The sequence below is a fragment of the Haliotis cracherodii genome, unplaced genomic scaffold, assembly GCF_022045235.1.
Source record: "Haliotis cracherodii isolate W230 unplaced genomic scaffold, xgHalCrac1.p SCAF_17, whole genome shotgun sequence".
Classification (NCBI taxonomy): domain Eukaryota; kingdom Metazoa; phylum Mollusca; class Gastropoda; order Lepetellida; family Haliotidae; genus Haliotis; species Haliotis cracherodii.
Window position 1 is genome coordinate 9,263,930 of NW_027266272.1, and position 13,271 is coordinate 9,277,200.

Sequence of the window (13,271 nt, forward strand, 5' to 3'; positions counted from 1 at the left end):
TCGGTGACTTGGTTGTAAGAGGGGACTTATGGGATCGGGTGGTCAGACTTGGTTGTAAGAGGGGACTGCATAGATCGGGTTGTCAGGCTCAGTGACTTGGTTGTGAGAGGCAACTTAATGGGTCGTGTAGTCAGGCTTGGTTACTTGGTTGTAAGAGGGGACTTAATGGATCGGGTGGTCAGGCTCGGTGACTTGGTTGTAAGAGGCGAATTAATGGATCGTATGGTCAGGCTCGATGACTTGGTTGTGAGAGGCAACTTAATGGGTCGTATGGTCAGGCTCGATGACTTGGTTGTAAGAGGGGACTTAATGGATCGGGTGATCAGGCTTGGTGACTTGGTTGTAAGAGGGGACTTAAGGGATCGGGTGGTCAGGCTTGGTGACTTGGTTGTAAGAGGGGACTTAATTGATCGGGTGGTCAGGCTCGGTGACTTGGTTGTAAGAGGGGACTTAAGGGATCGGGTGGTCAGGCTTGGTGACTTGGTTGTAAGAGGGGACTTAATAGATCGGGTGGTCAGGCTCGGTGACTTGGTTGTAAGAGGGGACTTAATGGGTCGTATGGTCAGGCTCGGTGACTTGGTTGTAAGAGGGGACTTAATGGGTCGTATGGTCAGGCTCGGTGACTTGGTTGTAAGAGGGGACTTAATAGATCAGGTGGTCAGGCTCGGTGACTTGGTTGTAAGAGGCAACTTAATGGATCGGGAAGTCAGGCTCGGTGACTTGGTTGTAAGAGGGGACTTAATGGATCGGGTGGTCAGGCTCGATGACTTGGTTGTAAGAGGCGACTTAAGGGATCGGGTGGTCAGGCCCGGTGACTTGGTTGTAAGAGGGGACTTAATGGATCGGGTGGTCAGGCTCGGTGACTTGGTTGTAAGAGGGGACTTAATGGATCGGGTGGTCAGGCTCGGTGACTTGGTTGTAAGAGGGGACTTAAGGGATCGGAAAGTCAGGCTCGGTGACTGGGTTGTTAGAGGCAACTTAATTGATCAGGTGGTCAGGCTCGGTGACATGGTTGTAAGAGGCAACTTAATAGATCGGGTGGTCAGGCTCGGTGACTTGGTTTGTAAGTCTGTGAATGATCGAGTCTGGACCAGACAATCCAGTGTCTTATGTTGGATGTGAAGAGCCGCAGTCACATTAAAGGCATGTCTGAGGTGTCACCAGTGTGTTATTTTCGTATATAAGATGAGATAAATTGCAAAAAGCAGTGAAAAGTGCAGCGATGGTTTATTTCCCGAAAAAACATTGCTCTATCATTAAGTCATTTCTGGAGAATCGAATATGAGCTTGCAACTTGATGATATCATACGGTGGACGATGTCATTGTTTAGGGGGACGTTTCTTGTGAGTTGTTACCCATAGATGTAGCTGGGGTATGCAGATAAACACAGAGGTCAAATGATCTCATCTAAAAGTGGGCGAGATAGACAAGCCCCAAGGTTGGATTCTGCGCCCCTTTATTCTCCCTGAAGCGTTTTTTGTACGATACACAAGGACCACGAGTCGTTTATTTCTTAAATGAAATGATGAAGGGTGTGAAAAACAAAAGACGACATTCAGTCAGAATGCTGAAATACAGACTAGCTGTTTCAGAGAAAAATAACTACTTTATCAATTTTACATTTGAGTGTAATTCTAATCAAATGGTTATTAAAATATGTGGTCTTATAATATATAGTACAAAAAGTTTCAGATTTCATGTGTTTACCTGTGGTTGTCAGGAACCTTATGCAATATGGGATAACATGGTGACAGGTTTATGAGGGTAGTTAGGACCACATTTTTGTTTTTTTGCCTTCATGTTTATATTTATGATGGTGTATGATCTGTTTCAGAATCAATGAATTTGCACGTCAAGCCATGGGCGATGGTGGCAAAGCTGCCCAAACGCGTGCCCAGTTGTTTGACATCACCTTCCTGATGTTGTGCCATATCATACAGCTGTACGGCACAGAGGTGAGTCTTGTTGCCATATCATACAGCTGTACGGCACAGAGGTGAGTCTTGTTGCCATAGTATATAGCTGTACGGCACAGAGGTGAGTCTTGTTGCCATAATATATAGCTGTACGGCACAGAGGTGAGTCTTGTTGCCACATTATACAGCTGTACGGTACAGAGGTGAGTCTTTTTGCCACATTATACAGCTGTACGACACAGAGGTAAGTCTTGTTGCCACATTATACAGCTGTACGACACAGAGGTGAGTCTTGTTGCCACATTATACATCTGTACGACACAGAGGTGAGTCTTGTTGCCACATTATACAGCTGTACGACACAGAGGTGAGTCTTGTTGCCACATTATACATCTGTACGACACAGAGGTGAGTCTTGTTGCCACATTATACAGCTGTACGACACAGAGGTGAGTCTTGTTGCCACATTATACAGCTGTACGACACAGAGGTGAGTCTTGTTGCCACATTATACAGCTGTACGGCACAGAGGTGAGTCTTGTTGCCACATTATACAGCTGTACGGCACAGAGGTGAGTCTTGTTGCCACATTATACAGCTGTACGACATAGAGGTGAGTCTTGTTGCCATATCATACAGCTGTACGGCACAGAGGTGACCCAGTACAACTCTCAAGGTCATGTACACTGAAAAATGTATTACGTTCATGATAACTCAAGAAGTGTTTACCAGTACTATAGTCTTTTTGACTGTAGTACATATATCCTTAATGTAGCACATTGAGTGACCTTCAGATAAGGGCAAGGTCACAGGAATTATCATTCATAAGGTACTTCTGCTTCTTTGTGGACTGAACCCTCTGTGGTTAGATGACATGTTCAGAAGAGTTAGCACCCATGTTCCTACTAGAAATTGTCAAGCATATGATTGGCTGTCATTGGCTCGGGGTGAAGGTCATTAAAGCAGAAGTGCTTTGGAAGCTGGAGGCATGGAACTTTCTGGTTTAGTGTCGTGTTCATTAGACACGTGTTTCACACATCAGGGAAACGTTATCATTTCGGTAGCCTGATGCATCAGACTGTCTAAATCTTTATGCATAGGTCTAAATATGACCACCGCTGTGGTCTAGTGGTAGAACGTCCGCCCGGAGAGCGGAAGGTCCGGGGTTCCATCCCCGGCCGCGTCATACCAAAAGACGTTAAAAGATGGAACTTGTTTTTACCCTGTCTGGCGCTCGGCATTAAGGCACTAAGGGGCTAAAACAAGGACTGGTCGGCTCAGAGTCAGTATACTGTGTCTGAGTTGGTTATTCATGTTAAACTGCGGTATGGTATCTCAGTGAGATAGTACTATATATTGGTATCAGTCCAGACTAGTACAAGCAGAGACAGACATGCATGTGCATGCACATCGCTATATAAGTGCAATAATCTTGGACGCGATGTTAAACCCAATTTCACCTCTCCTCACATCTGAATATGAAACAGGCTAGGTGGTCTCACTGGTCTCCTTTGTGTGCTTCCTTTGAAATCCAGGAGGCGGTCGGGTAGCCTTGTGGTCAAAGCGTTCACTTGTCACACCGAAGACCCGGGTTCGATTCCCGACATTGGTACAATGTGTGAAGCCCATTTCTTGTGTCCCCCGCCATGATATTGCTGGGATATTGCTAAAAGCGGCGTAAAACAATACTCACTCACTCATTTAAATCCAAGGTACTTCAGTCTCAGTAAAGGTATCACACTGGATACACATGGTGGTAGGGTATTGTCTTTCGGACCTTCTGGGAATGGAATTGACAGGCTGCTTCTGTTTTTGGAAGTACTTGCAAATTCATTACTGATAATGTTCTTTGAATTTGAAAACGGCTTGACAGAGTTATATTTCTTCTACATTTACAGATTGTGACAAATCTGAAGGATCCCTCTGAATCGTTCATCATTCAGTGGGCACAGCGATGGCTGCCAGAAGATGGGAAGTACAAGAACGTGGAGATCTGTGTCCCCAACGACCCCAACAAGGTCGATAACCTCCTACAGCAGTTCACCACCGGCGGCGAACTTAGAACAAGGTGAATCTCTGTTGTCATGGAGATCTTATTGTCATGGAGGTATTATTGCCATGGAGGTCTTATTGCCATGGATATCTTATTGTCATGGAGGTCTTATTGCCATGGATATCTTTTTGTCATGGTGGTCTTATTGCCATGGATATCTTATTGCCATGGATATGCTATTGTCATGGAGGTCTTATTGCCATGGATATCCTATTGTCATGGATGTCTTATTGCCATGGATATCTTATTGCCATGGATATGCTATTGTCATGGAGGTCTTATTGCCATGGATATCCTATTGTCATGGAGGTCTTATGGTCATGGAGATCTTATTGTTATGGTGATTCGTGTTATCATGGAGATGTGTGTCCCTTTTGACCACAATGGGGGACAGTATCCAAAACAGTAATGACTGACAAATGAAGTAGATATCTATTTTTTGTCTTTGTGAATAAATGACATAAATGACATCCCCCTTACTCTCTTCCCCTTGGTTTGTTTCAGCCTAACTCGGTGGCATGAAGTATGTAACAACACCCCCTTCGCCATACAGGAAGTGCTGTTTGCCTGGGAGCATGGGGCACTCAGTGCTGAGAATGTCAAGGTCAGCACGGCGGTCGGGTAGCCTAGTGGTTAAAGCGTTCGCTTGTCATGCCGAAGACCCGTGTTCAATTCCTGACATGGGTACAATGTGTGAAGCCCATTTCTGGTGTCCCCTGCCATGATATTGCTGGAATATTGCTAAAAGCGGGGTAAAGCCATACTCACTCACTCACTCACTCACTGTCACTCACTCACTCACTCACTCACTCACTCACTCACTCACTCACTCACTCACTCACTCACACACTCACTCACTCACACACTCACTCACTCACACACACACACACACCCTGGGGGCCCAGTTGTCTAAGGCTCTGAAAATTGCTGTGCAGTGTCGTGTTCTTAGTCATGCCAGAATCTCATGATGATATTTTCAAATCCCAGATTCACACTGATTACGATTCTTGGTTTCTTGGCACCATACCCATGCTTGTGAGTTTTGCTTAAGTGTTATACATCTGAGACATCACTTTCCTCCCATATCAAGCCGACACGCCATGGTATAACTGAACTACTGTTCCAAGCAGCATTAAGCCAACTCACTCAGCCACTATGGGGGGCTAACAAGGCAAAGAGAAAATACCAGTGGATTTCTTATGCTAATGGTGAATGTTTTAGCTTAAAACTTGGAGATGAAGTAAAATGTATGGATGGTGTGCAGGTGATCCTGGACAACGTGAAGAGCCGCATGTGCTGTCTGCCGGTGGTGGCGTGTGTGTGGCTGTGCAGTTACATGAACACCGTTGGCGAGGAGGCGCGGGAGAAGCCGTTGCTGATGCTGGAGCATCTCACTAAACCCATCAAGGGGGAGGCAGCAGCATCCAATGAAAGGTACGAGAAGAGTCTGCAGCAAATGTTAGTTAAACTTCCCAAATCTGAATTAATCAAATTATAGGTATAAGTAATGTTATGGATTTGTAGATGTAACTTGTATTTTACTGACCGACTCCGTGGTCTAGTGGTAGAGCGTCCGCCCGGAGAGCGGAAGATCCGGGGTTTGATCCCTGGCCGCGTCATAACAAAAGACGTTAAAAGATGGTACTTGTTGTTACCCTGTCTGGCGCTCGGCATTAAGGGTCTAAAACAAGGACTGGTCGGCTCGGAGTCAGTATACTGTGTCTGAGTGTGGTATTCATGTTAAACTGCAGCACTGTATCTCAGTGGGCTAGCCCTATAAATCGGCATCAGTCCGGATTAGTAAAAGCAGCCACACACACACACGTACATGCACGTCGCTATATAAGTGCAATAATCTAATCCCTACAGACAGGAACTAGAACTGACCCTGACAGTCCGTGCTTTCAGTAACTTTGAATCAGACTCCAGTGTTTACAGCTCGAATGTTGTTGACTGTGGCGTTCATTCACTCACTCACTCATCCTGCCTTTATTCCCTTCCTTCAGTCGAAACCACCTGATGTCGATCGTGATGGAGAAGATCGTCAATGACATCCTGCCGACCAACCACCCCCAGCGTCAGACGGCCCACATCCACATTCCCCCGAAGGCCCTGCCTAGCGATGTGCTGCAGCAGACTCTCACTCAGATCTTCACCAAGGGATGGATCGACCTCAAGTGTCTGCACACCCTCGAGCAGCTACTCAACCTGTGCGGCTCCGACTGGCTGTGTGAGAGGATGGTCCTGGTGAGTTGTTAGGGGATTACTGTCTGTGAGAGGATGGTCCTGGTAAGTTGTTAGGGGCTGACTGATTGTGTGAGAGGATGGTCCTGGTGAGTTGTTAGGGGCTGACTGTCTGTGAGAGGATGGTCCTGGTGAGTTGTTAGGGGCTGACTGGCTGTGAGAGGATGGTCCTGGTGAGTTGTTAGGGGCTGACTGGCTGTGAGAGGATGGTCCTGGTGAGTTGTTAGTATGAAAGAATTGTCCTAAATTTTGAGGTCCATGTGCCTTGAATAGGATGTATAATCTGGTGGTGTTCACAGTCTTGAAAAGGCCTCACTCGTGTTAGGGCAAATGCTGGCAAACTAAAGTCAGAGAAATACAATTCAGCGCCATCTGATGTACAGGTAAAGTAGCTCTACATGGATCCCCTCCACTTGTGTTACAGCAAATGCTGGAGAACAACAAGTCGGAGGACCTGTGCCAGTCCCTGAGTCTGGTGTTCTCCATCTTCCACATGGACCTGGAACACATGACTCTCAGCCTGCTGCTGCACACACTCCCCCGCATCCTCCACACCAAGACACGCCTCCACCTCATGATCGATCCCCGCGGATACACGCTCGCCAAGCTCTGCGTCCTTTGTATCACTGCAGCCCAGGAGGCCAGGAGTGGCCCTGAAGGTACGTGGGATGTATAGGTGGAGGTATAGCCCGACTGACTCTAGTCTCATCCTTGTGACTGTATCACTGCAGCCCAGGAGGCCAGGAGTGGCCCTGAAGGTACGTAGGTTCATGTATAGGTGGAGGTATAGCCCGATTGACTCTAGTCTCGTCCTTGTGACTGTATTACTGGCGGCCAGGAGTGGCCCTGAAGGTACGTGGGTTTATGTAGAGGTGGAGGTATAGCCTGATTGACTCTAGTTCGTCCTTGTGACTGTATCACTGGAGGCCAGGAGTGGCCCTGAAGGTACGTGGGTTCATGTATAGGTGGAGGTATAGCCCGACTGACTCTAGACTCGTCCTTGTGACTGTATCACTGGAGGCCAGGAGTGGCCCTGAAGGTACGTGGGTTCATGTATAGGTGGAGGTATAGCCCGACTGACTCTAGACTCGTCCTTGTGACTGTATCACTGGAGGCCAGGAGTGGCCCTGAAGGTACGTGGGTTCATGTATAGGTGGAGGTATAGCCCGATTGACTCTAGTCTCGTCCTTGTGACTGTATCACTGGAGGCCAGGAGTGGCCCTGAAGGTACGTGGGTTTATGTAGAGGTGGAGGTATAGCCTGATTGACTCTAGTTCGTCCTTGTGACTGTATCACTGGAGGCCAGGAGTGGCCCTGAAGGTACGTGGGTTCATGTATAGGTGGAGGTATAGCCCGACTGACTCTAGACTCGTCCTTGTGACTGTATCACTGGAGGCCAGGAGTGGCCCTGAAGGTACGTGGGTTCATGTATAGGTGGAGGTATAGCCCGACTGACTCTAGTCTTGTCCTTGTGACTGTATCACTGGAGGCCAGGAGTGGCTCTGAAGGTACGTGGGTTCATGTATAGGTGGAGGTATAGCCCTACTGACTCTAGTCTCGTCCTTGTGACTATCACTGGAGGCCAGGAGTGGCCCTGAAGGTACGTGGGTTCATGTATAGGTGGAGGTATAGCCCGACTGACTCTAGTCTTGTCCTTGTGACTGTATCACTGGAGGCCAGGAGTGGCTCTGAAGGTACGTGGGTTCATGTATAGGTGGAGGTATAGCCCTACTGACTCTAGTCTTGTCCTTGTGACTATCACTGGAGGCCAGGAGTGGCCCTGAAGGTACGTGGGTTCATGTATAGGTGGAGGTATAGCCGGACTGACTCTAGTTTCGTCCTTGTGACTGTATCACTGGAGGCCAGGAGTGGCCCTGAAGGTACGTGGGTTCATGTATAGGTGGAGGTATAGCCCGACTGACTCTAGTCTTGTCCTTGTGACTGTATCACTGGAGGCCAGGAGTGGCCCTGAAGGTACGTGGGTTCATGTATAGGTGGAGGTATAGCCCGACTGACTCTAGTCTTGTCCTTGTGACTGTATCACTGGAGGCCAGGAGTGGCCCTGAAGGTACGTGGGTTCATGTATAGGTGGAGGTATAGCCCGACTGACTCTAGTCTTGTCCTTGTGACTGTATCACTGGAGGCCAGGAGTGGCCCTGAAGGTACGTGAGTTCATGTAGAGGTGGAGGTATAGCCCGACTGACTCTAGTCTTGTCCTTATGACTGTATCACTGGAGGCCAGGAGTGGCCCTGAAGGTACGTGGGTTCATGTATAGGTGGAGGTATAGCCCGACTGACTCTAGTCTTGTCCTTGTGACTGTATCACTGGAGGCCAAGGGCAAGGTGTGGAGACTACTCCTCTGGTTCATCCTCACTTGGTGATGTGTATGTACACATGGTCTATAGACTATGTCGAAATAATCACACCACAGCTGATAAACCCTCTATTTTACAGAGCCCTTTGTACGACGAGGAAGAAAGCGATCAAGAAAAGAAGTGGAAATGGAGGTATGGTTTGATTTGCTGTTTTGAGTGATTCACGGAATAGGTCCCCTCATGCTTATTGTACAAACCCTCAAATGTGAGGGTCTTGTCATGCTGCAACACTGTTGACCCTGTCATCTATTAAAGGTGTTGCATCGGTAGATCGTGATTTTTATCCTCGATACGAGTATTCATCACAGTCACACTCTAGTGAACAAATTAATTTTTACCTTAACTGTTTGCTTTAATAACTGTCACGCCAAACACTAATTAGTGTTAATAATATCGTAAATTTTTTCAGCCATGGCTTCCTCAATACTTGATGGGCGGTCGGGTAGCCTAGAGGATAAAGCGTTTGCTCGTCACGCCGAAGACCCGGGTTTGATTCCCGACATGGGTACAATGTGTGAAGCCCATTTCTGGTGTCCCCCGCCGTGCTATTGCTGGAATATTGCTAAAAGCGGCGTAAAACCATACTCACTCACTCACTCCTCAATACTTGACATTGCCAGCTGTAAATCATCAGTGTGTCAGGTATTTGGACATTTTGTCTATTAAAAAGAACCATCCGCACTACAGATAAGAGCACATGCAAGTATCGTGATACGTATTGGATCACGAGCGATGTATTTTGATACGTATGAGATCGCACAGTTAGGTTTCATTTGCCACATGGGTACAATGTGAAGCCGATGAGTGGTACAACTATTTGTTTACAGGAACTAGAGGAGATTGATGTGCGGCCGGCCAAAATTCGAAAGATGCATGAACCTCAGCTGACGTTACACTCTGAAGGATTCAATCTCGGTAAATATGCATGAACCTCAGCTGACGTTACACTCTGAAGGATTCAATCTCGGTAAATATGCAACAAGCAATGTCAAGTGTCACTCGGCAAGAATGAAAATTGTTAACGTTTTGTTTCAGATGAATCAGCTTTTAGTTGGTAAATAAAGTCTATGAGCATGTACTCGTCAGTGTTTTCCAACATTTGTGAACTGAATGTTTTGTTCTGTATCACAGAGGACATCTCGGTGAAGGAAGATGGCGAGGCTTCTCCAACATTCGACACAAAGGAACCACTCAACAAGGCTCTAGGTAAATCCTTTACAGCAATTAACTTAACAAGTTAAAATGAAGCAAAGGAGTGAAGGGTAGGGAAGGCATGTGGTCCTGTGTACAGCGCACAGGTCACAGATCAGGTGAAATAAAGCAATGCTGGCCGCGGAGAGTAGTTGGATGGGTGACCACGTTCAGCAGCTTGACTCCTGACATCTTCCCAAGGCAAGAGAGTTGACTGACTTTCAAAGTCCAGTTTCGACCCTTGCTGATCTAGGCTGGAATTCCTGGGCTTGATCGTAGTGCTACCACTGGCTATTACGAGTTATGTTCCTTTTAAGCCTCTCCTATGGTCCAATCAGATTCCACCTCTCGTATCACTTGCATTTGCTTCACACAAAATGGCAGCGATGGACGATCTGATCGATAATCAAGATGTATATTGTGATAAAAAGGGTCTTACATCGTGAAATGCATCAAATCAAGTGAGCACCTTGATTCAAAACATGAAAAGATTTTGAAAATATGTGTTGACGAGTTGGCGGTGCACATGCTTTGCAAATCCTGCAATTGACCGAAATCTGCATCCCAGTTTACGAAACCGGGTTTCCTGAGTGTTTTGAGGGCATTAGTCCTGCCCCACACTGAAGTACATGCAGCACATTTGGTGTCTCCTCAGGCGACTGTTCGAAACATGCCTCAGCAGTGAATGGGTCACTATTAGGATGAAATGGTAGCGTTAACCTTCTGCCCTCTCACAGGGTGGTATTCTCCCCAGGAAGCTCAAAATGAAAATAGAGTACACACTGATCCATTGACCGGGGTAATAATGTAGCGTTTTGAGCATGCTTAAGGGTGTGGATTTGGCTTATTATAAATATGCACATTGTTATTATTATCAACCCATGAAGATCTGGGTTAGAATAAGTCTTCAGCAAAAGGCGACTATGCTTGTCATAAGCAGCGACTATAAGGGATCGGGTGGTCAGGCTTGCTGACTTGGTTGATGCATGTCATCGTATCCGAATTGTGTGGATCGTTGCTCACAATATCAATCACTGGATTGTCTGGTCTAGACTTGATTATTTACAGGCCGCCATCATTTATCTGAAATACATATCGCTGTGTGAGGCGTTAAACAACAAACAGATTATCATTATTATCATCATCATCATCATCATCATCACATGATTATTGTTGACAAGAGAATGGGTGAAATAGGTTTAATGTTTTTGTAATTTGCTGTTCTTTTTTCAGTGAACTTGTTCCAGCTGATGAATGCCATCATCCATGACGGCAGTTTCACCCCCAGGACAGGCTTTATCGTGTCATTCATCGAGGAGGCCATCAAGTGCGGCCCCCAGTATTCCCAGTCCGCTCTGCAGTTCATGCCGCCCAAAATGGTGAGCCAGTAAATATTGCTTGACGCTGCATCAACAATATTAAAGCTATTTCCAGTGAACCAACTTGTAGATGGAACTAGTATATGGTGACTGTTGACCGCATACATTGTTGAAGAGTGTCTTGGGAGTAACAGTAAAGGTGTGAATATGTGTCAGTTGCCATCTGCTGGGAGCGAGCGGGTTGTGTTTAAAGCTGCTTTGAACAGTATTCCAGTTACGGTGTCAACTTGATGTTGGAGGAAAGCCAAAAGTGATGCAGGTCTAAGACATTTACCACTTTAGTGACACCCATGAGCATGGTGCTGACAAACCTTAGAACGTATTTGGGGTGAACAAGGATTCGGACGCATGATCATAGGTTTCTGGAGTGCCCAAGGGATGCAACTCTGCAGAGCTAATTGGGACACCCTAGATGACGGGGCCACCCGTGCCCCCATTTTTCTTGGAATAATTGTAGAGAAGATAGCAAGCAATTTTAATCAAGATGGAATATGAAAACGTTATGGCTTGTTTCTGATGCAGATCTAAAGAATTATCAATCATGAAAATAGCAACCCCACACATGACATCAATATATAGCACTAAGATCACATTGTGGAAAGGGATCTGCAGCTGTTTCATTAGAGACTAATTATGTTGTTTGTCTACTGCAGCTCCCCCAGATGACGAAGACGATCCCCGGCGTGTACAGCAACAGCCAGGTGCTGCAGATCTGTGACATGTCCACCGCTACCGGCAGGAAGGTCGCTGCCAAGGTCGTCTGCCACAACTCCAGGTTCCTCAAGGAGTGAAGGGGGATTGTTGAACCAGAGGTCACAAGTCATTCTACAGTCTCTCAGCCATTATTGTTGTTGCATCCAACCCATTACTGATGCTTGGTTTGTCAGCACCTGTAGGTGTCTTTCCTCCCACTTCAAGCTGACATGCCATGATATAACTGAAATACCGTTCAAAGTGGCATTAAGATCATGGAAGGAATGGGATGAGTTGGCAGATCAGGGTCCACTTGCTCAAAGCGATCTTAGCGCTAAGATGATCGTAACTCCCATACTTTAACATAGGCTTACAATAGTTTTAGCGCTAAGATCACTTTGTGCAAGTGGACCCAGATAGTCTCCAGACCCAAGCCAGGCGGAGCACTGGCAAAGATATGTATTTCTCTGCTGTCAATTCTGAGAGGGAAGTTCCCCCTCAAAACAAGAGTGGCAGGGGAAATGTTTGTTTGTTAAGTGTAAATATAAATACTAACTGTATAAAGATAATTGTTTTGATAATCCTGTTTCGTTGTATGTCTTAAAACATGAGGGTGTTCACTTGAAACAAATGACAGAACTTGAGTGACAGTTTCATGTAGAGTTGAAGGGTGTGCTAGAGGTAATCTCTAACATGTGCGCTTTAGGTGAGGCGAAGTGAAATGGGGTTTAACGTCGCGTTCAAGAATATTGCACGCACATTGCTTTATATGGCTGCTTGCACTGGTCTGGTGCTATCTTATTGATACCATGCCACAGTTTAACATGGATACCCCACTCGGACACTCTGAGCCGACCAGTCCTTGTTTTAACCCCTGAATGCCGAGTGCCAGACAGGGCGACAAGTACCATCTTTCAGTGTCTTTTGGTATGATCGAAGCCCGACCACACTTGCCGATTAATGAATAAAAACACAACACATAGAGAATATTGGAAACCCTTTTATGAGCAAATAACCCATAAATACAACTAAAATATCTGATATCTAATCAGTATTTACAAGCCTCACAGAATTACTGAACCTGGTACTTTCACCTCAACTGACTTAATAAACAACAAATCTGACATTATATAGTGCTTCTGGAGTAATGAAGCAGCTTCTGAAACTGATCCACAGGAACTGATCATCTACATCACCTCAACCATGGTTGTCAGCCAAATTTAAGTAGACAAGTAAAACAAAGACACTGAAAAAGGATCCTACCGAAACCTGTGGCTGAAGATAACAAAACCAGGTGAAATCGCCACAGAAACCTGGCATGAGAACGCACAAACCAAATGCTATTTCAGACTACCTTGTACACAATCTATAAATTGGATTTCAACCAATGAGAGTTAATTATACGTTAAGAAGCCCTT

At 46.1% G+C, this 13,271-nt stretch overlaps 1 protein-coding gene across 3 annotated transcripts in view; it reads left to right on the forward strand.

Annotated features, from left to right (window-relative positions):
- Positions 1 to 12,412, forward strand: part of LOC139464883 (mediator of RNA polymerase II transcription subunit 24-like) — a 30,400-nt gene extending 17,988 nt beyond the window's left edge. For all 3 annotated transcript variants that reach the window (XM_071246451.1, XM_071246452.1, XM_071246454.1), the window contains exons 12-22: positions 1,836 to 1,956; positions 3,816 to 3,985; positions 4,475 to 4,574; positions 5,235 to 5,404; positions 5,977 to 6,217; positions 6,639 to 6,873; positions 8,670 to 8,722; positions 9,418 to 9,505; positions 9,722 to 9,796; positions 11,015 to 11,160; positions 11,814 to 12,412. In XM_071246451.1, coding sequence (XP_071102552.1) covers positions 1,836 to 1,956; positions 3,816 to 3,985; positions 4,475 to 4,574; positions 5,235 to 5,404; positions 5,977 to 6,217; positions 6,639 to 6,873; positions 8,670 to 8,722; positions 9,418 to 9,505; positions 9,722 to 9,796; positions 11,015 to 11,160; positions 11,814 to 11,951 — 1,537 coding nt within the window. In that variant the 3' untranslated portion in view covers positions 11,952 to 12,412. The remainder of the gene's footprint in view (positions 1 to 1,835; positions 1,957 to 3,815; positions 3,986 to 4,474; positions 4,575 to 5,234; positions 5,405 to 5,976; positions 6,218 to 6,638; positions 6,874 to 8,669; positions 8,723 to 9,417; positions 9,506 to 9,721; positions 9,797 to 11,014; positions 11,161 to 11,813) is intronic.
- The last annotated feature ends 859 nt before the right edge of the window (positions 12,413 to 13,271 follow it).